The sequence below is a fragment of the Phodopus roborovskii genome, unplaced genomic scaffold (genome assembly GCF_943737965.1).
Source record: "Phodopus roborovskii unplaced genomic scaffold, PHOROB, whole genome shotgun sequence".
NCBI classification, from domain to species: domain Eukaryota; kingdom Metazoa; phylum Chordata; class Mammalia; order Rodentia; family Cricetidae; genus Phodopus; species Phodopus roborovskii.
Window position 1 is genome coordinate 10,683,819 of NW_026126408.1, and position 27,798 is coordinate 10,711,616.

Consider the following 27,798-nt stretch of genomic DNA (forward strand, 5'->3'; position numbering starts at 1 on the left):
AAAGAACTATCAAGTTGTAGATACAGATACCCAGGGAATGCCGAGGATCCCCAGGCCCTGCATCTGAATTATGGAATGGCACAGAGAAATCACTACTAAACCCTCACAACGGGACTGCCTTGTTTAATGCTAATGTCTCCATCAATGCAGGCTTTGCTAGTTTTCTTTGTGGCTTGTGCTTTTTTGTTTTGGGACAGGGTCTTCTATGTTGCCCATGCTGGGTTTTGAACTTGTAAGATCCAAGAAATCTTCCTGCTTTGACTTCCTAAGTTGCCAAACCTACTGACATGTATACTCATACCCAGCTTTATGGCAGCTGACCCATCTCTTAGAAAGGATCAGTAATTGAACAGAAATTTAGGGGGAAATGGCCTCTAAAACATTTAAACTTAATCTGTTTTTTGTTTACATTTTCTTGTATAGAAATAATACAATCATTGCACTAAAGGGTCTAGCATGGAGATGCTAGGCATGAATTGTGATGCTTACTACTTCATGCTTCCACAATTCCAGGTCAACCTGAGAAGCTAATGTCTACATCTGAACTAAAGGCTAATAAGTAGATGTGCAACAATGAAGAGTCTTACAGCTTTTGAAGTTTAACTTTTTCATCTAATCAGAAATCTGAACATAGTGGAACGAGGACATAAGCTTGATTTCCAAGACCAGGATGCTCATGTATTACACTGCTTCTATTCAGACCCCTTTCAGATGGGATGCAAGGAACAGTTACCCACAGCTAACAGTGGTGCTTACTCCCATATTAGAGCCAGCTGGTAACATGACACCTCCACAGACATAAGATCTCGGTCAAGCTAGGTTTTGGTTTTTGTATATTTGCAATTTCATTCAATTGTCCACTCATTCTCTCCTGCCCTCATTCATTAAGCTGGTTACCAGCTACTATGTATTAAAGTAGCTAGGAAAAAATGGATCAAAAGAGACAAATTATAGCTTCATGAGCTTATGACTTAATTAGGAATATGGGTCAAAAGAGCCAATAACTATAAAGACATATAGTATGAACAACAGAGAGGTTATGTTTAAAGAGCTCTGGAAGTCCAGGCATGTGAATGCTCAATTTGAAAGGGCAAGACCTCAGTAAGGATCCTTTAAATACTGAAAAATTTCAGTAAACAATGGAGAAATGCTTCAAATGTAATGAAAAGCAAATTTTCTTTCTAACTGGTCTTATGGTAAAAAGAAAACAAACCTAGAAATTGAGTATTCTGAAAACTTCACAAATTTGAAATGGCTAGAAGAAAAGAATCTAAAACAGATAAAAACACGTGGAGTAATTTTTTCCATGTCTGAAATTTCCCTCTGGAATTCAAACCCCTGCTTATGTGGCAAAGATGCCAACATCCATGCCTGAAGGAGATACACAGAAGTGCTTACTCTTCTCGCTTTACTTCACTCCCAGGAATGATCTTGACATAAGATTTGGGGAACCATCCTCTTCCTCCATGCACCTCCCCAAACCACCAATTTTCTTGTTGCTCCAGGACAGTAATGACATCGTGTTTTGAGAAGTTCAAGTGGTTCTCTTTCTTTGCCGTCCAAGAACAAAGGGCCTGGGCTTTCAGGTTTTCTACAGCTTGCCCCTAGGATACAAAGCCACCAGAATTTAAAAACAGATCATGGTAACTGTGATTTCTAATTCCTAGCATATCAACTTGGTCAGTCTATGAACTTAAAGTAACACACAATACACAGCCCTGTGAGGAGCTTTCTTGAGCATCCCACCATTCAAGGACACATCATCATGGATACTGATGAGCACACACTCAAGCAAGCATTCATAAATCCATCAAGTGAAATTTAAAAAGGACTTACTGCAATTTTCTTCTCTCCTCCAGCTTCCAAAGGCTTCTAGCTGCTGTTGGCTCTCCCTGATCCCCAAGGAATGGAGTCCTGGTCGTGCTTAGCATCCCCCTTGCTGTTCCCTCTTAACAACTATGGCCCCTCTCCCTTCACAGGTGAGCTCCTCACTCACAGTGGACGCACTGCCCTCTTACTCCCCACAGGTAGTAACACTGAGTCCCTCTCCAGCGGACTTACCTGTTCCCACCTCCCACTTTGGCACAGCAGTAACTGCATGCCATTGCATCAAGCTTTCATGAACATAGGTGGTTGAGCTTATGCACCAGGTGCTTTCCCCAGTGAGCAGTTAACGGTGTTATGTTTGTTTTTTCACTGCTGAATTGTCTAGTACTCTATTAACTACTTTACTAATTACCCCTAACCTCTATAGCTGCTTATCTTAAAATGGTATTTGTTGGTTGGTATTTACTGATTGAGACAGTCTTGCTTGTGCAGCTCAGGCTAGCCTTAAATGGTTTATGTAGCCAAGGATGACTTGAAAATCTCAGTCTTTCTAGCTCAGCCTTCTAAGTGCTGATGCTGTACAACAATACTATGCTTCTTCACACTTTCCTCAAGAGCTGTGTAATCTAACTACACTACACACAAGCCTCATTTCTTCCAACACCTCTAATTGATGTGCCTTAGTGACCTTACTCACATTGCTATTTCACTAGAGAAACTTCTAGGTTTGGTGAAGCCTTGCTTCTGTTTGAGGATCCAACTCAAATACCTTTCCTTCAGGAAGTATGCGCTAATTCTCACAGATCACGAGATGTTCTCTCCTTCCTGAGCCCTCAGAACTTTGCAGCTGTATTTATTACATTTCTCATGTTTCACAGTTACATGTATGCATGATTCCTTTATTAGGTTTTAAACTACTTAGTGGTGGAATTTTTGTCAACATATGTTCTCTTGAATTTTTAGCACATAATAAAATGCTGGAAATTATAACCATATACTAAGGATTTCTAAGTGAAGACAACATCTGTATTTCAGATTTTGTATTTCTTTTTAGTAATTTTAATGTATCTAAGTACATATACCAAAGTACCAGGGTTCCCAGACAAGAAAAACAATGGCCCTCCCTAGCCCAATCCTTATGGGACTGAGTTGTTAAGCAAATACTTAGAATGTAACTGAATGCTACAGGCCCTGCTTAAATGATGGAAAGATGGATGCCTCTGTATGGAATCCAGAGCAAAATCAAGAATAAAGAGAACTACAGATAACATACCTGTCCATGAATGGGGGACACAGATCCTGGAGACACAGTGCGAGTAAAAGCTGACTTTTTTTGCCATGATGTGTTGACAGTAAGGTTTGAGAAAGATACATTTTGATAATCAGTCACTGATGCTGGTTGATTTGAACAAAGTGGTCTGCAAATGCAAAACTTTAATATAAGTATACTTAGTTGTTTAGAACCTAACAGAGTACTACCAGTTTTCCCACATGTCTAATACACACTGTATATAAACAGGATTTGTGGGTAAAATGAACTTATGCACTATGAGGTCATTTACTAAATTTCAGTATTAAAGTGGAAACAAAAGGCACTGTTGGAAGAGCCAGCTCAGATTGAAACTGTGACCAAGAGTCAGGCTGGCATAGCTATGCAGTAGTATTCACACACTGGAGGGCTATGTGAATCCCACTGTCATCTCACAACTCACTGGGGAGAAGTTGAGGTAGCAGATAGAGATCCTGTAGGAGGAAGCAAGGCCTTCTTAGGAGAGGGAGCTTTTTCACCACACAACATCTTTTCTACATAGTTGCATGGAAACCAGCCAAACTTTCCCTGAAAGCTGCCATAAAGCCAACCAGGCTCTCCTACTGTCTTTTCATCAACCTATGGGAGAGAGAGAGAAAAAAAAAAGTTCAGTGCTTATTCTCAGATCCAGAATTAAATCCATCTGAAATAAAAAGGTATTTCCTACAAATTATTAGATTACTATTTCTTGACATAGACAAATTATCTTTTAAATTTTTATCGAAGTTAATATATGAGGCCAGGTATGGTGGTGCACACCTTTAATCCCAATACACAGGAGGCAGAGGCAGGTAGATCTCTGTGAGTTTGAAGCCAGCCTGGTCTACATAGTAAGTTCCAGGCCAGCCAGAGTTACACAATGAAACACTATCTCAAAACAAAGAAACAACAACTACTACAAAAATAACACAAAGTTAATACATGAAAATAAGTTACAACAAAACAGCATTATATACAGTATACTATCTCTCTCTACACACACACACACACACACACACACACACACACACACACACACATCTCACAAAGGCCTGGTTGGCCTTATACTTGTGGCTGTGCTGGGGTCACAGTTCTGAGCCACCAGACTTAGCTGCAAGTATATTTACAATGCTGCTTCTTGGATTTGTTTTCAGTTTTTAGACATTATCTGTTGGGTTTTGGTTATAAAAAAAAGATTCATCTCTCTCTTTCATTGTATGTTCTTACTCTATCCATATTATTATATAATTTTTATTAGAGTAAAATTAACATTTATGTTATACCTATGTCAATCTCTCACATCTGACTTACATATTTCCTTTCTTATAAACTTTCAATATTCTATAGTTAGTCATTTTTGGGGGGCTTAGCTGAACAGGAAAACCTCTGGGTACTATTTTCTAAGCAGTAAAACCAATTTCTTTTTTCCCCTAAACACTTTTTTCATTATAGTACAACAGCCCTCCAGCCTCAACACATCTCCCACCCTTCTTCCTGGATTTGGCCAGTGCTTACAGAACACAGTCCTAAAGCCCTCCTCTCAGGAGGGACTTTTTTTTCCAAAAGAACAATTTTACACTTTCAACTCTGAGCACAAGGTCTTCAACCAGACACCCAATGGGACCATCCAACTCCAGTCTAAGATTGAGCCTCTCTCCCCAGTCCTAGGCACAAACTCTTGGGCTGCTACTTTTCTTTTTTTTAATGGTGAAAAGCAGTGTACATTTAGAATGTGCCAGCTGTACTCAGTTTAGATATCCCAGTTTGTTGATACATCCAGAGCATCACCACGAGGAACTGGCTAACACAGGCTTCCTTCTCTCCATTAAGCCTTGTGAGGGTGTTGACTTTGGCCACATCAGTGTCATATAGAGTGTCTTCACAGTCTGTGTGATCTGGTGCTTGTTGGCCTTGACATCCACAATGAACACAAGTGTGTTGTCTTGTCTTCTTCATGGCTGACTCAGTGGTCAGGGGGAATCTGATGATGGCATAGTGTCAAGCTTGTTTCTCCTAAGCACTCTTCTGAGGGTATGTCAGCTACCTCCACAGAAGCAGGGTCTTGTGCCCTGTAAGGTAGGTTTTCTTTTTGTGGCCGTGGATGCCTGTCGGCACTGCCTTCTTGGCTTTCAAGGCCTTTGCTTTGGTTTTAACAGGAGCTTCCTTCTTCACCTTTGGCACCATCTTCTATTGCTATTATTGTCAACATCAAAGACTTAAGCCCCTAAACAGAAGTCTGTGGCTCCTATCTCTATAATATGTTGATAGGAAAACTGCTGACTTTGTCACTAAAACAGTTCTTATTCTTTCTATTCCGTCCTCCATAAGCAATAGCAGCCTTTTTTTTTTTTTTTTAAATTTTTATTATTTATTTTTTGGTATAACATCAATCATTATCATCTTTACTCACAGTCAGATTTTGTTCTCTAATAGATACTGCTAAAATTTACATGATCATACTGTATTATTTCTGTACATATATTTTCCCTAATACTGTCATAATCAGCATTACTGTATTACATTTATCTCTTCTAGTTGTCTGTGACTCTTTATCAATTCCATTTGGCACAGTACACATCTGCTTACTTTAATGAATAAATGATTATGCCAACCATCTCTCATTCTATTTCCTCTCTAGACCAGGCTGGCCTCTGTCTCTCAAGTGCTAGGATTAAAGGCATGTACCACCACCATCTGGCTTCATCTCTATTTTCTATACCTGTCTACAACATACTTTTCTGTTGACAATGTTATAGTAATCAAACCATACAGGATCAACAGAACTTTAAAATTTATTTTAAAAATTAACATACAAAGTGGGCTGTATCATGGCATTGCCATGCATATATGTCATTTACTGCATTCTAATTCATTTTCCATCCCCCCCGTGCTCCGCCCAACTCTACTGGTTCCTTTTTTTCCTCCACAACTTTTAAAAACAGCTTTCTGAGATGTAATTAACACGAATTTTATATTAAATGTGTTAGTGTATGTTTTGGTATATTTATATACCCCTCACCATACCTCCTGGGAAACAATGGCCTGTTTTATGTTACTATATATTAGTTTGCAGGTTCTATGAATAAAATCGTTTAATATTTTCCTTGTTTTGTTTGCCCCCTTACATGTAAAATAACTGTTTTTGGATCCATCTATGTTGGAATATGAATGCCATTCCTCTTTACTGGCAGTTACTTGTATATATCATAATTTGTTCATGATTTTCCTACTGATGGACATCTGGGTTGTTTCAAGTGTTTAGCTATTATAAACAAAGATGCTATGAACATCTGTTCACATGGACATGTGCTTTCTACTCTCTGAGGTAGACACTTAAGAGAGTAGAATGACCAGGTCACAGTAGATGCATATTTAGCTTTTTTTTTTTTTAAATAATGGCTTATTGAGTATTATCTTGATATCAGAGACTAAAATCCAAGTTGGTAACTTTCCAATATATATTGCCTTTGTCAACATGATTCTATATGTATTTTCTTATCACATATCTCACATGGGTTATGATAATACAACAAAGACCATTTGTTGCAAGGAACAAATGGCCAAATCCAGTCAGGATTGCAGAACTTAATTTTACCCCCTTTAACAGTTACTAGAAAATAATCAACCTCTCAAAATTCTACTGTTCATTTATTAAAACACTGCAAGTGGTGGCATCTTTTATGATGTGAACTGATATGACATGGTGGAAAGAACACTGGACTCACAACCAAAAGACATACTTTCATTCTACTCTGTCACTGCAATGCTGACAGTTATAATTTGTCTGAGTGTGAATTTTCTTTTTTGGTACTAATAACTACCCTGAGTGGCTCCGAGAGATAAAAGGGCTAAGTGAGATAATGTTTTAAAAATATCTTTAGAAGTATGTAAAAATCAAAGTTAATATTACAGAAAACATAGTACAGTGTACTGTAATTAGCTTACTCATGGGCAGAAAAAGCTTCATTTCTTACCTGAATTATATCCCCAGAATTAAAACTCATCTCATCATGGTTCCTTGCTTCAAAGGGGTACAATGCTCTATAATTCACCAAAACACTAGCTGTCTCACCTGAAGAAAAGATAATTCCCATCATTTGCTACTTTTGAGCATAAACATCTTTACTATGACTCAACAAAGAGCTCTTAAAATCTAAAAGAAAAAAAATGAGCATCGAACAGTATAATGAAAATTTGCTTGCCTTAGATTTGTTAGGGTTTAAATGTCTTGACTAGTCATAGAGTAGATGGAAAGCAAATGTAAAGCACTCATCTTAAGTGAGGTAGGAGGCAGCTAAACAAAGTGATGCCTCACAGGCTGAGACATGCACCTGGATCTAGGGGAGGGTGTGGGAGTCGCGCAGATCAAGCTGTGTACAGTGGAAGGCATCTAAGCAGGGGCGAGACATGGCTAGATCTGTGGAGGTGAGACAATGACAGAAAGTAATGTGCACAAGGAAGTCACAAATTAGACGAGTGAGGAAAAGGGATTAGATGAAGAAACATCTATAGATTTACTCATTTGTTCTAAAGGGAAACTAGAAGGACTCACAAATATATTGGACTTGATAAGTTTAAAAATATTTTGTTAAAAAATTTGAACACACTGTATCACTATTATGAATCCCAAAGTTCACTCATCTAAAAGTAGACGTACTGCTGAAGTATATGATAGGAATGGACTCCGAGCTGTATAAGGAAGCATGCCTTCTGAGAAAAGTTCAATGTGAAAGACTTAAACATTTAAGGTTACATCCATTCTGAAAACTGTGGCATTTCATTTCATCAATGAAATTACCATTTTTTCTTGTCTGCACACTTTTCACTCACATTTAATTGAAAAGGTTTTCCTACCCTAAGATGAGCGTTTCTGTCTGCTGTTGTTATTGTATTGTGCTGCCCTCAGCAGATCTACTGTTACCCTTACTTTGTTTTGCCTCAGCTTTTCGCTCCTCTTCTTGAGTTTTCTCCTGTGATTTTTCTTCCTGAAGTCGCTTTTGTTTTTCTTCTTCTTCCTTTCTAATACTTTCTCTCCACAAGTTTTCTTTTCCTTGTTTTGCTTTCCTTTAAGAGAAATGAAGAGTTTACACAATGTCCTATTATGTGGCACACACAAACCAAAACAAACCGACATGCATGCTGGAAGATCTGGCTGGAGAACTAGTCAGAGGTGTTGAGTGATGGGGGAAGGCAGACTGAAGGAGGAGAAAGTGGGGGCTGAGGGAGGGAAAGTGGGGGCCTAGGACTGAAGGGGAAACAGTCAGCCAATGAGAAATGATTGGCTAAGGTGATCTGGGGAACACAACTGACAGCTCTTCAGACTTCAAACTCCCTCTAAACCCAAGAAGAATGCAGAAAGGGATCCAGTCAGCAAATGTAAACCTTCTTCCTGTCTGGACTCCACACAAGTACTCCTTGTGGCCTCAGCATTATCAAGACCAGCAGAGGATGTGGCCAGACAGATCCCTGGGCCTAGCTTTCTTTCAATAGTTTCAAACCCTTCAGCCTCTATCCTATCACAATACGCTTTCTCTAGAAGCTTCGTGGTGAAATATGTGTATCAGGATAATGAACCAGGAGTACAATCCCAGAGATATATCTAGCCACAATCTCTGCTACTCTGATAGAGTAGATGTAGTAGTGGTAACTTTTTCTCTGAATGAGGTAAAAAATAGATGTGAGAGAACTGTAATACACATTATTTCTGATACTTTATTGTCATATATCATAGAAACAATGGAAGACAAAGAACCCAATCCTGGTCTGGCTCCCATGTCCTTAGCTTTCACTAATAGGCCATAAAACTGGTTAATGAAAACTTGATACCTGATAGGAGAATTGAATTTATAAAATTTAGAATTTAATTAGTACCTAAAATAATCCTTTAATTCCCCTCAAATTTTCATAAACAAAAGCAATGTGCAACAAAGCTAGATTTTATTTTTTAAGACAGGGTTTCTCTGTAGATCAGGCTGGCCTAGAACTCAAAGTGATCCAACTGCATCTGCCTCCAGAGTACTGGGATTAAAGGCATTTACCACCATGGTCTAGTAGAATTTTAATAGTAACATAGTACAATACATTCATCAGTTACATTAATTACCTTGCAGCTTCATCTTCTAGTTTCTTTTTCTGTATTTGCTCTAATCTTTTTCTTTCAATTTCCTTCAATTTGTCACGTTTGATTTTATGAAGTTGTTCAAGGGCTAACTGCTGTGTATTATAGCTTTCTCTCAGTTCCTAAGGATAAAATATAAATAAGTCAATACTTAAATATTTTAATCATATTTAATAATGTAGCATTTGCATTAAAACAAATTACTAAGACAAATCTAATTAAATTTAAAGGTTTAGAAATATCTATTTAAATGATATACAATCTTTAATACAATAGGACTTCATATACCTACAAAGACAAATACATGCTAAATTCACCTATTCCCACATCAGTTCATCTATAAAAGACAAAGAATAATAAACCAAATATTTGAAGTGTTATTTTCAGTAGAAAATGAAATTAACTAAGTATGGAAAGCAATTTGTTTCTAATAACGTTTAAAGAAAACTTTTGTGTGGTATGTGTGTATAGACCAGAGGTCAAGATCAAAGGTCAACCTTGAGTGTCTTTTCTCAGGTACCAAACTCCTTATTTCTTGAGGCAGACTCTCTCTCACTGCCTGAAACTTGTCTAGTACTCTAGACTGGCTGGCTAGCCTCAAGGACCTGTCTGTGTCTACCTTCCCAGTGCTGGGATCACAATGGATTTTTACATGTGGTTTTGGAAAGGCTCAGTGTTCCTAGTATTTCCATTCAGAAGCAATCATTTACTCTGGGTCTAAATGACCAAACATTGCATTTCCCTGCTCAGAATAACTTGTCAAAAGGACATGATCCAAGCTGGGTCAGAGTCTTTTCCAGGTATATAGTCACCTAGGTTAAATGTTATAAAGAGAAACTTTCCTGGTTCACTAAACTGAGATAAACTAAATCTGGCTCCTTTACCCAGTGATACCAGGACATAAAATAGAGGTAAAGATTAGACAGGTGGGGAAGAGAACTAGGGGAAACCGATCTTCAACTCCATGGCTCCACGTTGTAGGAACCACCTTTGCAGCAGCTGTTCTGCCCACTCATTCTTCCTGGTATTCTTTCAATAGCCACCATTTTGAATTGGTTTTCTTTCCCTTGGAATCTATAGAATACTAAATGTGTGTGTGTGTGTGTGTGTGTGTGTGTGTGTGTGTGTGTGTGTGTGTGTGTGTCATGGGGGAGAGCTGAAAGAAAGAGAAACCTAACAACAACCAACCAAATAACAGCAACAAAACAAAACATACAAACAACAACAACAAAAAACAGAAAGAGAACAACAACAACAACAACAACAAAAAAAAAAAACCCTAAAATAATCAAAAGACACTTAGGGCAAAGGATGGAGGTAGACAATATTTGTATACATTTTAGCTTTCTTTTTAAAAAGTGTATGGTGTCCCCACACCCTCCCAGTCAGAAAACTCCAAACCAAAACCAGGCCAACCTATATACTTTTAGAAACAAGCTATGCTGGAGGTAAACTGACTGTTCTATAGGTCTGGCCTAAGGGTGGTATGGTGACTGACATTGTCCAAGTGTCTGGGACTTACACAGCAACAATACAAATGCTGTGTTTGGGTTAAGTCTCGCCCAGCTCTTAGCTTCCATGGTTGTAGTTGTTATTTTTGCCTCTAAATTCTACTTAAGAGCAAAGACCATGATGATTACAAGGAGAAGCAGGATGATTTAGTGTTAAGAAGTATGCTTCGAGAAGTCCACCAAAATTTGAGTCAGGTTCTGTCATAATGACGTGTATTAACTCAGGAAAGTTTTACGTCTCCTGAGTGTGTCTCACAGAGCTGCTGGAAGGATAAATGGGTTAATCTAGGTAAAGCTCTTATAGTATTACAGGCTATTCGTGGCAGGAGCCAGAACTAAGGAGAATACTACATTTTGAGGGAATGTAAAGAGAAATCAGATTTTTGTCTGATCTTAGCCTGTGTAGCATTAGCCTTCCAACTTATCCTTTAAGATTGAGCTACAGTCACTTTCCAAGGAGGTTTGACTTCAAGCCTTGAGTTCTTCAAATGGGCCTTCTTCCAATGGCCGACTAAGAACAAAAAGTCTAATAGCTGGGACCTCTCCCAGCAAAGTCTGAGTAATTTTTTGTAGTTTCAAGTTGTGCCAAAAGCTAGAAAGTTGAATATGATATAAAAACTATTTGTTTGGAACACTCTCAAGACACCTGAGGGAGGTGAAGGACACCCATCTGACACCCAGCACTCTTCTATTCCAGGCACTTGCCCACCTGAGAAACTGGAGCTGTAGCTGAGAACTAACCCTGATCCACAAGTATGGGGCAGAAAGCTAACTGAGAATCATCTAGGCTTTTGAAACCCCAAACCCACCCCCAAGTGACATACCTCCTCCAACATGGCCACACCTCCCAATCCTTCCTAAACCATTCTACCAAGTACTCAAAAATATGAACCTATGAGGGCCATTCTCATTTAAACCACCACAGAACCCCGCCAGTCCTGCTTTGAACCAGCTCGTCAGTAACTGAATAAAGGTGATTTATCCCATTTTGTTTGCCAGAAGCAAAAGCAAATTGTCTCTGGAAAGGCAATTATCAAATTACAAATGAATATCCAAATTATTTCTGTGATTTTTTTTTCATATAAAAGCCTGGATAGAATTCAACAACTTTTTTTTTTTTTTTTTTTTTTTTTTTTCTGAAAATTACCAGAGGTCAATGCCATGCATCAAGAAATAAGGAAGAGGGCCAGACAGATGGCTCAGCAGGTAGTACTGCTCTTCCAGAAGACTCAGGTTTTGTTCCCAGCACCTACACTGCAGCTCACAACCATCTGTAACTCCAGTTTCAGAGGATCTGATGCCCTCTTCTGGCCTCTGCAGGCACTGGGTATCCACATGGTATACAGACAAACAAGCAGGCAAATTAATAATGACACTAAGTAAATCAAGTATGTAAACTGTAATCTCCAGGGTATCTGCTACCAGAAAAGTAGAAGAAGGTACAGCTAGCTATAAAGAAGGAAGGAGGAGAGTTCAACAAAAACAACACTCAGTTCCTATCCCTCCTTTTGAAGGAACTAGAGACATTAATGGTTGCTGGGGGAAGGTAGCCATTAAGCTGCCAAAGCCTAAGTAAATAACTTACCACCCATGCTCAGGCAGAATTCTAACTAAATGAAGTAGGTTTCCAAAAAAATGCAAGGAGCCCCCCTTTTTAGGAAGAAGAAGGTGTTAGTGGGAGGGGTAAGAAGATAAGGATAATGGTGGACTGTGTTCAAAGTGCATTATATATGTGAATAAAGCTGTGAAGAGAAGGAGAGATGGAGGGAGGGAAGGAGGGAGGGAGGAAAGAAAGAAATAAAAGTAAATGTACTTAAAAAAAAAAAGGGCAAGGCGAGAAAACACAAAATAAATGAGGCAAAATAAATAACAGAAGAAAAGGAAATGACATTCACAGTCCAAATTTGTCAATAAGTATATTAAACATACCCACTACTCCATTTAAATATAAAACTGAAATTATAAACTATGTTACTTAAAAGATAAACTGTTAATGAAATATATAATGATTTATAGACATGGAAACTATTTTTTCCCAACAGGACAAAAGAAAGCTGGCACAGTTAGACTAATATATCAGGAAATGTTATTCTTGAAAAAAAAAAAACTATGTATGTATGTGTTGCATGCATGTTTATGTGTGTATAAGTGCATATGCATGTACATATGTTTATAGGATTGAAGTCAATCTTAAGTATCTTTCCTCAGGACTCTCGATCTTGTTTTTGAGACAGGGCCTCTTGATGAGACCTGGGGCTCACCAATTAGGATAGGCAGGCTAGCCAAAAAGCCCCAGGGAGAACCTGTCTCTGCTTCCGGCCCACACTGCATCTGTCACTTCCTGCACTGTGTTTTAAGCATATCACTGTGCCCAGATTTCTCTGAGAATAGATGGGAGTGAATTTGGGGTCTCATGAGCACTGTGCCAAGTGAGCTATCTCCCCAGTTCACCCACTCCACTTTTTCTCTTCTTTTCTTTTCTTTTCTTTTCTTTTCTTTTCTTTTCTTTTCTTTGGAGACAGGCTCTTTCCATGTACAGACTGTATTCACACTGGGCTCAAAGGCACCTGTGGGCCAGGGTAGTCTGCCTTTGCCTCCCAGTGCTGGGACTGTAGGCAGAAGAACTAGTCCTAAGGCAAGAAGCCTCCCTAGAGAACACATCATGATAAATGGACCATCACAGTAAACTACAACGGTTTTACATCTACTCACACTAACAACAGCCTCCATTTTACCATTCCAGTCTCTAAAACTGAGACAACACAGTCGGCACTTCAAACCACTTTGTCTTCACTGGAGGGCAATAGCTTGTAATCTGGCAGCCAATACATTTCTAAGGTTTTAAAGTTATTTCTAGTAGAGTTTAGAAGTTTATGAATGTGGCTAGGGACAAAATTAGTTCTTACTTTTACTAACTCCTATCTGAAATCCAACACCTCCATCAATGTCAGATGCAGCAATAAACCACCATATTACTCACATTTATGACATTTTCACAAACAGAAACTGAAGATGCCCTTATAATTACAGATTACTTACTGTCATGACTTTAAAAATGGTATGTCTGTCACTAGATCTTATTTAATTCATAAACATAGAATCATATATGCTTGAACTTTTACATTTGATAATATTTTAAAAAATATATAATACATACACACTTTTGACACTGTTGGGGATTGGGCCTGGGGCTAAGTGCATGCTAGGCAGGTGCACTAACACTGAGTTACACCCTCAGCCCCTCATTTAAAATATTATGAGATAAGATCTAGAAAGGCGTCCACAGCATAAACATGTTTAAGATGCTTTACTTCAGCAACCAAGGTTCCCACCCCATGCCTCACAGCAGTCCTTCAGGTCCATACTTCCTACTATTGTACCTCACCTTGGACACAGATGCTCCAAAGGTACACGTGACACCCAAATCACCCCTTGGCACCAGGAGGGTACCACTAAAAATTGTGATGTTGGCAAATTCTATTTTTCCTCTATGGAAAAGTACTTCCTCAGTTACTATTCCGAGTCAATAGCAGCAGATTTTTTTTTTTTTAATCACACTAGGAATTTAAGAGATTCTGTGCAACTCTTTCCTTAATAAGAACAACAAAAGTATTTGTATAGCACATGAGGGTTCTCCCTGTGTCTGTCTGTATGTGTGTATGTGTGCATGCTATTTGGCTGTCACCTATTGATCACCTGGTCACTGATTCTCATTTATTCACATCTGATCTCTGCATTAATGGTCCAATAAAAACCCAATTCTGAGGTCAGATCTTTTTTTTCCCTCTAGTTTTTATGTATATGCTTATACATATTCATACACACTTGCATGTTTCCTCCCTTCAATATCTCCCCTACACACATCTAATAAACAAAAATGTGCTATTTACCAGATAATTATTTGGTGGAAATACAAATAATATTCTTTTATGGCTAGCTTTTTACACATAAACAAACAATGGCATTTATTTCATGACCATAAAATAGTCTCTTGACATTCAATGTATATAAATGTATATACTCTATCAAAACTGTCTATTGAAATCTCATGACAAAAAAAAAGACAGTGAATGAGAAAATAATTTATTCCAAAAGTAAGTTATGGATTATTTGTTTTGATATCTATGGTGCTTGGGTTGCTGTCATTTTAACATTTTCCCTTGGCTATTACTTGGTGTACTAAAAAAAAATTCAAAAAAATTAAAATGATATTCAACAAATAAAGATCATAAATATTGGACCACTGCAGGTTCATAGCAAATATTTAGTTTCTATTTATGTCAATATTTACTGTCTAAGCAAACAATTCTGACTCTTTCAATTTTCTTCTATATTGCAATTTATACTTCTCCATGATGTGTGGAAAGTAAAGTTTTCTTCAGAGAAACTAGATAAACTCCATTCCCAATGGACTCTGATTCTATTGCCTTGTATTTCTCATTGCAATGCTTTTAAATTTCCTGGTTGTTCTTTTTCCTTGTGCCATGCTCAATTTCATAGGATGCATTTATTTTTGAATAGGACATAATAACATAATACAACATGACTGATGCAAGTGAACATGATTCATTACTCCATTTCACATCAGTGTAGGAAAATTTGATCGGATGTGGTTAGAAAACTGTTTATCAAGTGGTAGCATTCTCTGATCTCTTACATTGAATACATATAAAGCTCCAGTAAATAACTTCTTTATCCTTATATAAATGTGTAGTAGAAAATATCTTTGCTTAAATATTTTATATATTTATGTTTGTTTTTATGATCTTAGAGAAGCAGTTTATTATAGTAAAGATGAGGTCAGATTTTTTAAATGCTTCTTAATGGGCCATTCCTACTAGTACTTGGGTTCTATTATTATCAAAAGCAACTGCCACTGGCAAAATACCCTATTCTTTACACATAAACTCTCAAGCCTCTGAGCCTTCCTTATACCCAGTACAGCCACTCCAAAGGGGTGTTAGTTGGCTTTCTTCTTCTCTTTCTTAATCAGCCCCTCCTTCTCTATGACCTTTTCACATCCAGGTCCTACTTCAGAGTTCATCTTTATCCTAATTCTTGTGTTAAGACCTCTAACTCCCTTTCCCTTTCATCTTGGCTAATGTCTGCTAAAATCTCAAACCTGTATGAACCCATTTCACTAGCCATCTCTATGCTTATTTCTAAGCAAGCTGTACATTAGTGGAGGAAAGTCATATAATCAGGCATCTAGCCTTCAAATTACACTCATGACCTGTAATTAGACAGGCATTTAACATTGCTCCACACATTGTTTCTTCTCTCAAGCTTGTACTCACCTGCTCCCAACTACCAAGGCATCTATTTTAGGCTGACTTCTCTCTATAAATTTACTAATCCTCCATCTACTCTTTCCTAAAAACCTTACCCAGAACCCATCAGATTTGATCTCCTTTATCTTTCTATTTCAAACCTAGTAAAACTTCTTGCATCAGTCTTTTTCTGACCCGGAGTGGTTATTCCATGCTCTCACCTACCCAGGGTGAGTCTTTGTAATGATCCAGTACATTCCAAGTCTTGAAGCTTCTAACTTCCTGTTTTCTACTAACAAATGTAACTGAACTCATCTTTTTTTTTTTTTTTTTCTTCAGAAAGGGTTTCCCTGTGTGGCTTTGGAGCCTGCCTGGAAATAGTTCTTGTAGACAAGGCTGGCCTCAAACTCACAGAGATCTGCCTGCCTCTGCCTCCCAAGTACTGGGATTAAAGGTGTGTACTCTTTTGGTTTTTTTCAAGACAGTATTTCTCTGTGTAACAGCACTAGCTGTCCTGGAAGTTGTTCTAACCGGGACGGTTAGAACTGAATGATCTTTTCCCATATGTCACACTAGAAGAATTCTTTCCTTAACAATTACATTTATTTACTTATTTATTTAATTTGGGTGTGTGAAAACTTATATATGTGATATGCCACAGTGTGTTATATTCCCTTCCTCCACCACAAGGGTCATCAGGCTTGGTAGCAAGAGACTTTTCCTGTTTATCTATCCTCCAGCATGTGGAAGTATTCTTCTTAAAGAAACCCTTTAATCTCTGCTCTGGATTTTTTTCTTTTTCTTTTCTTTCCACTCTTTATTTTCGCTTTTTTTTTTTTTGAGGGTATAAGTGTGTGTGTGTGTGTGTGTGTGTGTGTGTGTGTGTGTGTGTGTGTGTGTTCATGTGTGTGTATAGGCCAGAGTTCAACATCAGATGTCTTCCTCAATTGTTTTCTGCCTTATTTTTAATAATCCTCTTACTTATTCTTTGAGAATTTCATACAATATATTCATCCCATTCCCCAACTCTTTGTAACTCCTTTCCATCTCCCTTCCTGCCCAACTTCATGTTCTTTCTTTAAAAACAAACAAACAAACAAAACTATGGAGTACAGTTTGTGTTGGCTGACTACTCCTAGGCATGGGGCCTGCCCTGTTCTCTGGAATATGACTCATATAGCCACCTTATTTTTTTGAGACAGGGTCTCTCACCGCCAAGTCTCTCTCCAGCACTGGGACCACAGGAAGGTGTGCCACAAGCGGCTTTTTTACATAGGCCCCTTTCATGGCAAACATATAACCAATTGTTCCTAACCTCCTTCTTCAGGGACCAGGCTTTATCAATTATAATACTGATATGATATATATATATATATATATATATATACATATATATATATATATATATGAGTATATGATCCTTTCTTGTCTCCTCATAGTTTTCTCTGTTCTTTCAAGTAACACCCTTCAGCCTCACACTTTCTTACTCTCTTCAGAGTTGCTCATACACATTTAACAGTCTTCACTGCCATCCATTGCTGACCCATAGCATCCAGCTTCTGCTTACTATTCAGCTGAATGGAGCTTTCTGTGCAGTCCTCAGAGGGAGCCAGGGCAAGTCCTCAGCACTGTGCATAGTGATTCCCTGGCATCATGTTACAGTGACCACTACAGAGGTTTCTTTTCTTGCTTTCTGTAGCTATACTCAAGTTTCCTATTCATTGACTTACAGACATCACACCCTTTGCCTCTGATGAAAGCATCAATAAGCAGTAAAAAACTAGAAGCCAGGAAGCAGAAGGAAGAAAGTAAAGCAAGACAGAATAATTGGCTGTCCTGTAGAGAATCAATGCTAACCGGAATAATCAGACAGTATTCTATGAATGAGTATAGTCCACAAATCTGCACTGAACCTCATTTTACAATGAAGTTTCACACTTAAGTTTCTACACGATCTGTGGCAAAACTTCTAAGACCAGATAACCTGGTTAGTCATGATCCAATCCTATAGATCCATCAACATTTGGGGCTCAGCTGCTGCCCTACCTCTCTGAAAGTAAGAGCTGAGGTATAATTACTGTAGGATGTATATGGAACGGCCTACTGCCATACATTTTACCACTGAGTAGAATGTGGAATAAGAGTCTACAAGGGTAGGCAAGTGGTTAATATAAATCACCTCCCTTTAAACTACATTAAAGGAGGATTTCACTTACTACTTTGAATAGTCTGTGTATTAGAAACAGCAAAGCACATGATTTACATCTATTTATTTTTACCTCAAGTCTAAGTGTGTCAGAATACAAGGTCTGATAAGTAATGATGCCCTTGTATTACTGGTTCTTTATATTTTTCCTTATGTAGAATTAGGATGCAGCCTGGTACACACAAGACATGACCCTGCTGTAGACCGCAGGAAGAAGAAACTCAAGCTTTCAGGGATATGAGTGGTTTATTCTCACATTCTCTTAGTTTTCCCTTGACTCACCCCACTAGTTACCCCAATCCACAGAGATACTGTAAGGGAACCTGTGGGATTCCTCCCGAAGGAGGATCCTGTGGGCAGCCTTCCTGATTGCTGGCATTAAACTCAAACAGGTAATTAGACAGCAGAAGGGTATTAGAGCAAACAGAAATGGGGGAAAAGGTTTTATTGTATATGTTATTCCAAACAAAGATAATCAGATAAAGGCAAAGAATAGTCCAGTTTAAAAAAGAAAACAGTAAAGTAACTTAAAAAAAAAAAAGGAAGCTAGATATTAGAAAATAACCTTAAGTAAGAGGAAGAGGTTGTTGAGACAGCTTAGCAGAGACAAAAGGCACTGAAGAACAGAGTCATCCATATTCCCACACTGTAAGATAAGGCAGATAAAAGGCCAGTTAAACTATGTTCAGATTTAAAAAATAATTTAAGGAAGACAACTTGACTGGCTTGTTTGATCAACAGTGACCAATGATCATGTTTTAATTTTTCTAAAGAATATATCTTTGTGTAAAGCACATTATCAGCATTATTCACCTCAATTTTCTGTCCTTAACTGAAGCCACCATGATGTCTTTTTATTTTTATCAAGTTGTTTATTCCAGAGCTGCTAATGTTACTCTACATAAGTCAACAAGATAAAAACCATATGAAGAGATAGCTTTCTTAAAGAATTACTATGTAACATTGTATGCTTTCATAACTTTATGCTTAGTTAACAGAGATGAACTGAGACTACTCCCAAAGTGGAGTGAAATACCATTAGTCTAGTTTTTAGCATTCCAGTCACAGTTTCAGTAGCTAACTAAGTTTTTAATACTTCACTCACACGGCTTCAGTATCCAATTACCATAATCCTAAAAGTAATGCTCTGCCACAGTAGCAAACAAAATATCAATGAATCATGAACTATATGAAGTTTATAGTATCAGATTCTACTTTAGATTTCCCTAAGTATTTTATTGTTTCATAAAGGTTAATTATATTAGAATGAAGAGACCAAAAAAAAAAAAAAATTTAGTGTGTTAAAAGAAGATCTCCCATCAGAGCAATTTTGAAATTTCCTTGTCCACTCCTCCTTCCTGTTTTGAGACAGGGTCTCATGTAGCCCAGGCTAGACTTAAACTCTCTAGGTTGCTGAGGAATGGCCTTGAATTCCAATCCTTTTGCATCAGCCTAACTTCTGGGATTTACAGGTGTGAAACACCAGGCCCAGCCTGTTTTCTACTTTAGTTCTGAAGGACTGACAAAGACAATTGTTTTTGAAATTCAGGCATGCCAATAAAAAGAACACATAGTCATCAAAACCTGGACACTCTGGAAAAAATACTTAGTCTTATAACACAATATTTACTAAACTTTAGAGAACATTAAAAACAATATGATTCTAGTAGATGAAGTAAGTGATAGTCAATTCTGAAAATGTAATACACTAGAATACAAGAAGCAGCTACAAAGACATGAAGATAATAGAAGATAAATACCTTCAGTTGATTGTTAAATGAATCCATTTCTGAGAGCTTAGATGCAGTTTCCTTTTCAAGAGCATCTAATTGTTCTTTAAGTCTTTGGCATAGTTCTTCCTTTTCTAATGATTTTTTATGAAGTAAACTGATCCCTGAATCTGAAGTACAAAAATATCAAGTCAGTTTACATTTGGGAGAAGCTCTTGTCATTTCTTTTCTGCTGCTCAAAATGATGTAACTAGAGAAATGCAAAGGGCATACAAAGACACACAGGTGAGTAGAGAAGACAATACCTTTAATTGTCTCTTATAATAATGCAGTATTATTATTATATCTTGTAAATGAAGGTCCTCGAAGGAAATGGGTAGAAGTATTGGTTCTCTACTGCAAGGATTGGGACTTGAAATAATACTCCACATTAGAAAAGGTGTTTGACCAAACACAATAGGCACAGTACCACCTGCCTTACTAAATGAGGTGAATATAAGGCCGTGGCAGACAGTGTGACTCTCAAGTGTGACTTACAGTGCATACTCAGTCGACAGAGTATGCTGCTAAGGTTGCTTTGTACTTACTCATAATGATCTCAAGAACAGAGGAGTACTCACAGCAAGGACCCAACACGTGTCACTAACAGGACTATTTCATAGAACATTTTAAGGGGTGAGAAGAGAGGGTTTCACTGTACATGACTTAAGAAAATTTACACAAGGATAGAGAAACTAGGTATAAATATAGTGTTTCCTATTAAAATGAAATAGTAACATTACTATCTAAATACATATTCTAAAAGTTTGCATTTTTAAGGTATAAAAATCAAGTATAGAATTTTAATGAAATTAAACATACAGTAAAAAGTCTTCCTTCATCTGAAACCCTAACTTCTCCTTTTAAGCATTTGTACTTAGATATGTGTGTAATCTTTCAACTTCCCCTTAATAGGCGTATTACTAACTACAGCACTCTGTAACATACATTTATTTATTTATTCACTTAAATTTTTGTAATAGTGGAGATTGAACCAGGGCCTCATACAGTCATGCTAGGTGAGCACTCTATCACTGAGCCACATACCCCGTCTTGAGTTTTTAAAATTTAAAAATATATCTTATCAATTAGGAAGTGCAGACCTAATTCTGTTTCCATAGTAGTCTACCTTATGGCTATTCCATTTTAATTTAACTAATCCCTTTTTGTGGTAAAGTCCACTTTGATGGTAAGCACCATTCTACTCTTTTTCTGAATGATTTTAGATTTCACATGTGAGAACATGCACTTTTTTATTTCCATAGCTTACTTATTTAACTGAGCCTCCAGATTACCCATGCTGTGACATATGGTGCTGTTTCCCTCTTTTTAAGGTAGAATATTCCATTTTGTGTGTATGCGTGTAGACACACATTTTTCTCTACCTGCTTTCCTGTTGATGGACATCTGCTCTCACCCTTGGCTATTGTGCAGGCGCTACAGTGAGCATACATGAGAGCACACATATACCTTTGAGTCAGTGATTTCCTTCTCTCAGACCCACATTCAGATGTGGGTCATACGGCAGTTTAATTTTTAGTGATTTAAGGATTTGCCTTACTATTTTCTATAGTATCTGTACTGATTTACATTCCCACTAATGGTGTGCCAGATTTTCCTTTCTCACCAACTCGTATTTCATACCCTTCTGATGACATCTATCCTAACAGGTCTGAGGGGATAATTCAATGGTTAGCAATGGTGACCACCTTTTAATACTGACTAGTCATTTTTATCTCTTCTTTGGGGGAAATGTTTACTCATCAAGTCTTCTGCCCATTTTTAAGTTGGGCCATATGGGGTTTTTCTGTTTGTTTTGAGGATTCTTTGTGTAATTGGGTTGTATGAATTCCTTACATATTTTGGATATCAAACCCCTATAGATATATGATTCACAGATGTTTTCTCTCAGTCTGTGGACTGCCTTTTCATCTTGGGTGTTTTTTGGCTACGCAGAATTTTTTTCTTATACATATAAGGAATCTTTTATTGTTTATCTAATTTGCATTTTGTAATGACTGGAGAAACAGAATGTCTTATATGCTATTTTGTTCTTTTAAATAACTATTTTATGAATTATTCAACCAATATCTCATGCAGGCGTTTTATTTCTCTCAGAAATTTGTGAGGATCCTTTGTTTGTTCAAGTAGATATGTGTGTGCATGTGTTTTTTACATACATGCACACGTGCATGCATGTGCATTTGTATATTTATTTGCCTGTGTTTACAATCTTCATAATGAGTATGTTTAGAATTTTTTATTAAGTTTGGTTTTTTCTTTTTGTAATTTAGGTGAACTATTGAGTGTAAATTTTCCTTCTGTATTTATAATTTTCTAGCATTTATTATTATTATTATTTCTTATTTTACATATTGATCCCAGTTCCCTTTCCCTCCCATCCTCCCATGCTCCTCCCTGACACCCCCCCATCTCATTCCCCACCTACTCTCCAGGGAGGGTGAGGCCTTCTAGGAGAGATCATCAAAATCTGTCAAGTCATTTGGGGTAGGATTCTTTGTTTGATGTAGAATGACTTGTTTCATATATCTTGAGCTTTTTGATAATATAAAACTATTTTTATGACAATTCCCAATTTCTAATTATTTATTTTTGATGATTTTCCTAAACTGTTAATGAGACTGAAGAGATGGCTCAGTAGTTAAGAGTATTGGCTGCTTTTCCAGACCTCTAGAGTTTGAGTCCCAGCACCTACATGGTGGCTCACAGCTGAAATTTCAATTTTATTGGGTCCAATGCCTTCTTATGGCCACTTCAAGCACTACGCACATGTACTGCCCAGATATACATGAAGATAAAACAAACAAAAAACCCTGCTAAAACAAAAAAAGAGGATGTGAAGTTGGAGGTGAGATGAAGAGGTAGAGATGGGTCTGAGAGGAGATGGAGGGAGAAATAGAGTGAATATAACCAAGATACATTATATGAAATTCTCAAAGAATTAGTAAAAATATTATATTAAAATGGCTGCAGCGGATATCAAGGTACCTTTGTCTGTCCTCTTCCAGGAGTTTTATGGCTTATATTTATATTTAGGTTTTAATTTATATTTGTTGTTGGCTTTGAGATAGGGTCTCATTCTTTAGCCTAGGCTGACATGGACTTTGCTGTGTAGCCCAGACTGGTCTCAAATTTATGACATCCCCTTGCCTCAGTCTACAAAACTCTGGGACAGGCCTGAGTTCCTATGCCAAGCTTAGGTCCGTAATTCATTCTTAAGTGTGGGAAAAATAAGGGTCAGTTTCACTCTTTGCATTTGGTTATCTATTTCCCCTAAACTGTTCATATATCGGATCATGCTTTCCCATGATTACTTGGTATATTTGTCCATACTGTGAGTGAAAAGAAACCTTTCCTTTCTTTAGTTATTTTTTGTCAGGTATCTGCTCATAGCTACAAGATAAGTAGCTAATACAACTTATGATAATATTTTTCACATTTTGAAATTTTTAACTTACAGGGAAATATCATTTTAATGGAATAATGCTATTTTGAAATAACAATATAGTAAAACAATTATTCAGGAAGGAAACAAAAAAAAAAAAAACTTAGAGACTCACCAGGTGTGTTACTGAGCTGCATGTTTTTTATTCTTTCATTTAGTAGTTGTTTTTCAGGTACCAGATAGATCAGCTTATTTTGATATTCCTTTAGAAAAGAAAATTAGACTCTGATTAAAACAATGTAAAAGTCTAAGAATATTTTGAAAAATTTAAAACATGATTTTTTGAGACTTGGAGTAGAAATAATACATGTAGAATTATATAGCATATAATAAGAAAATGTTAAACAAATTCATATGAAGGGCCAGCTGAAATGTAAAGGTAATGGAGTGTCCGGAGATCTAACTTTCCTGCAGTATAATGGGGGACAGTTGGCAAAGAATGACAGGGGTTTCTATGTTCTAAACAGCTCGTGTAAACTGCCATGACACTCCATATTGCTTAAGTACATATCAAAGAGGAATCGAAACCTTGGGGAGAAATGGGGAGGTAAGTTTAGACCAGGTAAGAAATGGCTCTGCTGTGATGGGGAGGCCGATTATACATCCTTGCAGTAAAATGTTCTGTGAGAGGACTCCAGGTGGAGAATACTTCTAGTGTCCTGATTTTCAAATAGCAATAACTGAACCAGACTCCACAAACAAAGAAGTCCCAGTCTCTGTGAGAAACATTTAACATCCTCTCACAACAGTTCTGAAATGAGTAAGTTCAAATCAGAAATTCCTATATGATATGGTATGAATATGGGTGTCCTTCCATAATTGCAGTGCTGACACATGACTCCTAATGCAATACTGATAAGGGGTAAGGCTGTGGGAAATGATCAAACCATGAGGACTTTCCCTTATTACAGGAATTAGTGTCCTGTCTTGCTCATTGGCCCTGTGAGAGTACAGTAGACCCATGTCAGACAGTGTTAATGCCTTGATTTGCAATTGGACTAAACAGTATATAAAGATTTTTTATTAAAGTTCAAAGTGATGGATGTTTATATATAAATTTAAGCAGAACTTAGCTCACATCTAACCTATGAACTTTCTGATCTTTTCCATCATAAGTCTACTAGGAAGCCAGGGGCTCATGACTCCCAAAGCAACTACCTATTATGAAGAACTGCTGATGAGTCCTTGTGCTTAAGGACCATTCAGCTGCAGAAGACCTACCTGAAGTTCTTGTTGAAGTTGTTTGATTTCCATAATTTCCAGGTCACACTGCTTATCCAAAACTTCTAACTCAGTTTTTTGTGTTTGCTTTCTGATTCTAACGTCTTGAAGTCTGCCTGAGATCTGCTGGTGTTTTCCATTCTATAGGAACATCAAATGCATATATACAGTTTAAAAAAAAGTGCTAACAGGACATTAGAGCTTCAGAAGAAAAATACTTTTAGTTAAATTTCAAATAACACTTATGATTCATAGTCAGTCTTAGAAAAAAAAGGTCTATAATCCAGTGGGATCTGTTTTACATTAATTTATATGAAGAGTTATTATCAAGAAACAAACCATTCTCAATGCAAGATCCCATATGTTACGTGAAAAGGCACAAATACAACACACTGAATATTTTCTGAATTAAGTCTTTATAACTATCATAAACAATCTCAAAGTACATTTAATTTATTCTTTAAATGTTCTCTGGCTCCTATTTCTACTTTCAATGCTATCTTCTAATCTCCTTTAGTTAAAGGGTCCAGAAGAAACTCTTGGGTTTCAATGCTTTTCTCCTACACTAATGTTCTTTTCCTTATCCAAAGAAGAGTTTATTCTCCCTTCCTGGGAAGGGGAAAAAACATAGAGCAAAAGTTTTCAATAAGGTCTAAGATGAAAGGTGTGGTGTAAGAGTGAATTGTCACCTCACCCTTCAAGACGCATTTGTCTAATATTTCGAGAAACACACTTTAAAAAGGCAATCAGGGTCAAGAAATGTCTTTGGATGGGCCCTACTCCAGTCTAAGCAGTATAATTTTAAGAAGACCAGAAGACAGAAAGTGCACCAGAAATGCCCGTGCACAGAGAAAGACATACAAGGACAAAGTGAGGACTTATCAGGAACCACACCCTGACCCCTGGCTTCTGGTACTGCCAAATCTCTACTGTTTAGGCTTCTTAGCCCATGGCATTTTGTTATTATAGCTCTAGCAGTAACAGTAAGGTAAGGAAAAATGAGTTATCACTGATGAATGTTTGACTAAATAACATGTCTTATATTTGAAACATACAAAGTAAAAGAAACATGTTATATAAACTCTAGAGCTTATGATCTTTAACATGTGTCTAGATAACATGTCTTATATTTGAAACATACATAGTAAAAGGAACATGTTATATAAACTCTAGAGCTTATTATCTTTAACATGTGTAAGTACAGACTGAACCTCTCCAGACACCGACCCATGCTATTGTGCTGGTGCATCACCCTAAACCTTAAAGGAAAAACAGGCAATGTTAAGTAAGGTCTTTCTTTACATTATTTTTATATTTATTTACTTTGTGTATGTACGTGTGAGTGTGCACAGAGGTCAGAGAAAAATCTGTGGGAGTCAGTTTTCTTCTTGTACCATATAGGTTCTGCAGATTGACCTTAGCTTCCCAGGTCTGGCAGCAAGTGCCTTTATCTGGTCTCAAAATAAAAGATTCACCTGCCTCTGCCTCCCGAGATCGCATAGGTGAGCAGCTTGTTTTCCCCCCTTTTAAGTAACTGAACCTTTTTTATTTTCACAAACCCTGGACCGGTAATGCCAGCACTGTTCAGATAATGTCCACATTTATTTATTTAGCCATACCACTGCTTCCAACTCAAGATGGAGACTCTTCTTTTTCGAGTTCAGCCTGACAATTTCTTCTTGTTCTCTGTTCTTTTGATTGAGAAGCTCCTGTCGACGGATTCGTTCCCATTCTAAACGACGTTGTCTTTCAAGTTCCTGTTTTGCTGCCTAAAAATATCAAATTATTGTTAACTTATTAATTTAAAAAATTTGCACTATTCAAAAGCTCATGGGATGACAGTCTTTAGGACAGAGTGGCCTAAGGGTAGGTGAGGAAATTTATTTTTTTCAATGGACCCTAAGGTATCTACAAAAGTGGCTTTTATTCATCACAGAACCATCTTTTTGGTACTGTCATTCTTTTTTTTTTTTTTTTTTATAAGCTAAAGGATGGCTTCATAAGTATAAAAAGAGAAATAATTATGTCTTTATTCTTGTATCAGAGAAGAAATAATTCCATTTACAATTTTCAAAGCACTGTAATTTATGGTGTTCTATTCTTGGCCCATTAAAGCACAACCAATGTTTTTGGAACCTGTAATACTAGGCCTGCTTCTGGATTCCTCTCAGTAGCTTCACCTCCCTATGCTTCAAGTCTTCTGACTGATTCTGAGTCCTGAGCTAGCCTTCCAGTGACTTCCTGCTGTCAAATTAACTGTAGCTCCTCACTCAGCTCAGCTGTATACCAGGCCTCCTCTGATGGGGCCTCACGTGCACACGATAAGAATTCCGCAAACCTCTACCATGACACCCTTCAAGTCCTTACATACAAAGGTCCCCTCACCCAGGGAAGGGAAACCGGGTTTTGTCCAGGATAAGGATGGAAAGGCACAAGAGTGAAAAGGTCAGCCTATTCTTAGTGGATGGAATGTGTTCATTGATGAAATCAGTGACTCTCAGAGGAAAGAACTTGAAAATGACCTCTCGTCTTTCTATCTCTTTTCTCCTCTCTTCCTCCCGCTGTCTCTCCAGTTCTCTCTGTTTCTCCAAGCGTTTTTCCAGTTCCAGCTGCTTCTTCCATTCTTGTTCTTGTAGTTCTCTCTGTTTCCGCTCCCACTCTTCCTTCTCTTTCTGGGCTTTACGCTCGGCCTCCCTCTGCTGCTGGTCCATCAAGGCCTGCCGTCGCTTCTCCAGTTCCACGTTTCCTCGCTCATAGTTGGCTTTCCTTTTGTCCTCAAAAGTAACTAAAGGGAAAGAAAGGAAGGAAGAAGCCAGCAGTTGGCAGAAACACCTTTAGTCCCAGCACTTGGAGGCAGAGGTAAGAGGATCTCTGTGATTTCAAGGCCAGCCTGGTCTACAGAGCTAGTTCCAGGACAGGCTCCAAAGCTACACAGAGAAACCCTGTCTCAAAAAAAAAAAAAAAAAAAAAAAAAAAAAAAGGGAGAAAAAAGACTATGCTTTCTCCCACACCCACAGCCCACAGAACCTCTCATCTACTTAAATACATTCTGGCCTAGCAGTCACTGAATGCTTTTGCTCTCCAACTATTTCCCCTAAGAATACTTTTTAACTAAAATGTAA

At 37.6% G+C, this 27,798-nt stretch overlaps 1 protein-coding gene across 4 annotated transcripts in view; it reads right to left on the minus strand.

The window, feature by feature from the left end:
• Positions 1–27,798, minus strand: part of Itsn2 (intersectin 2) — a 108,920-nt gene that overhangs the window by 42,323 nt on the left and 38,799 nt on the right. For 3 of the 4 annotated variants that reach the window (XM_051181708.1, XM_051181710.1, XM_051181707.1), the window contains exons 12-23: positions 27,199–27,461; positions 26,296–26,445; positions 24,677–24,817; positions 23,571–23,658; positions 19,981–20,120; positions 18,786–18,866; positions 9,219–9,355; positions 8,043–8,179; positions 7,090–7,187; positions 3,540–3,715; positions 3,101–3,245; positions 1,399–1,604 (exon numbers count right to left, since the gene is read on the minus strand). In XM_051181708.1, the coding sequence (XP_051037665.1) occupies positions 1,399–1,604; positions 3,101–3,245; positions 3,540–3,715; positions 7,090–7,187; positions 8,043–8,179; positions 9,219–9,355; positions 18,786–18,866; positions 19,981–20,120; positions 23,571–23,658; positions 24,677–24,817; positions 26,296–26,445; positions 27,199–27,461 (1,762 nt within the window). The remainder of the gene's footprint in view (positions 1–1,398; positions 1,605–3,100; positions 3,246–3,539; positions 3,716–7,089; positions 7,188–8,042; positions 8,180–9,218; positions 9,356–18,785; positions 18,867–19,980; positions 20,121–23,570; positions 23,659–24,676; positions 24,818–26,295; positions 26,446–27,198; positions 27,462–27,798) is intronic. The other variant, XM_051181709.1, reaches the window with a different exon arrangement.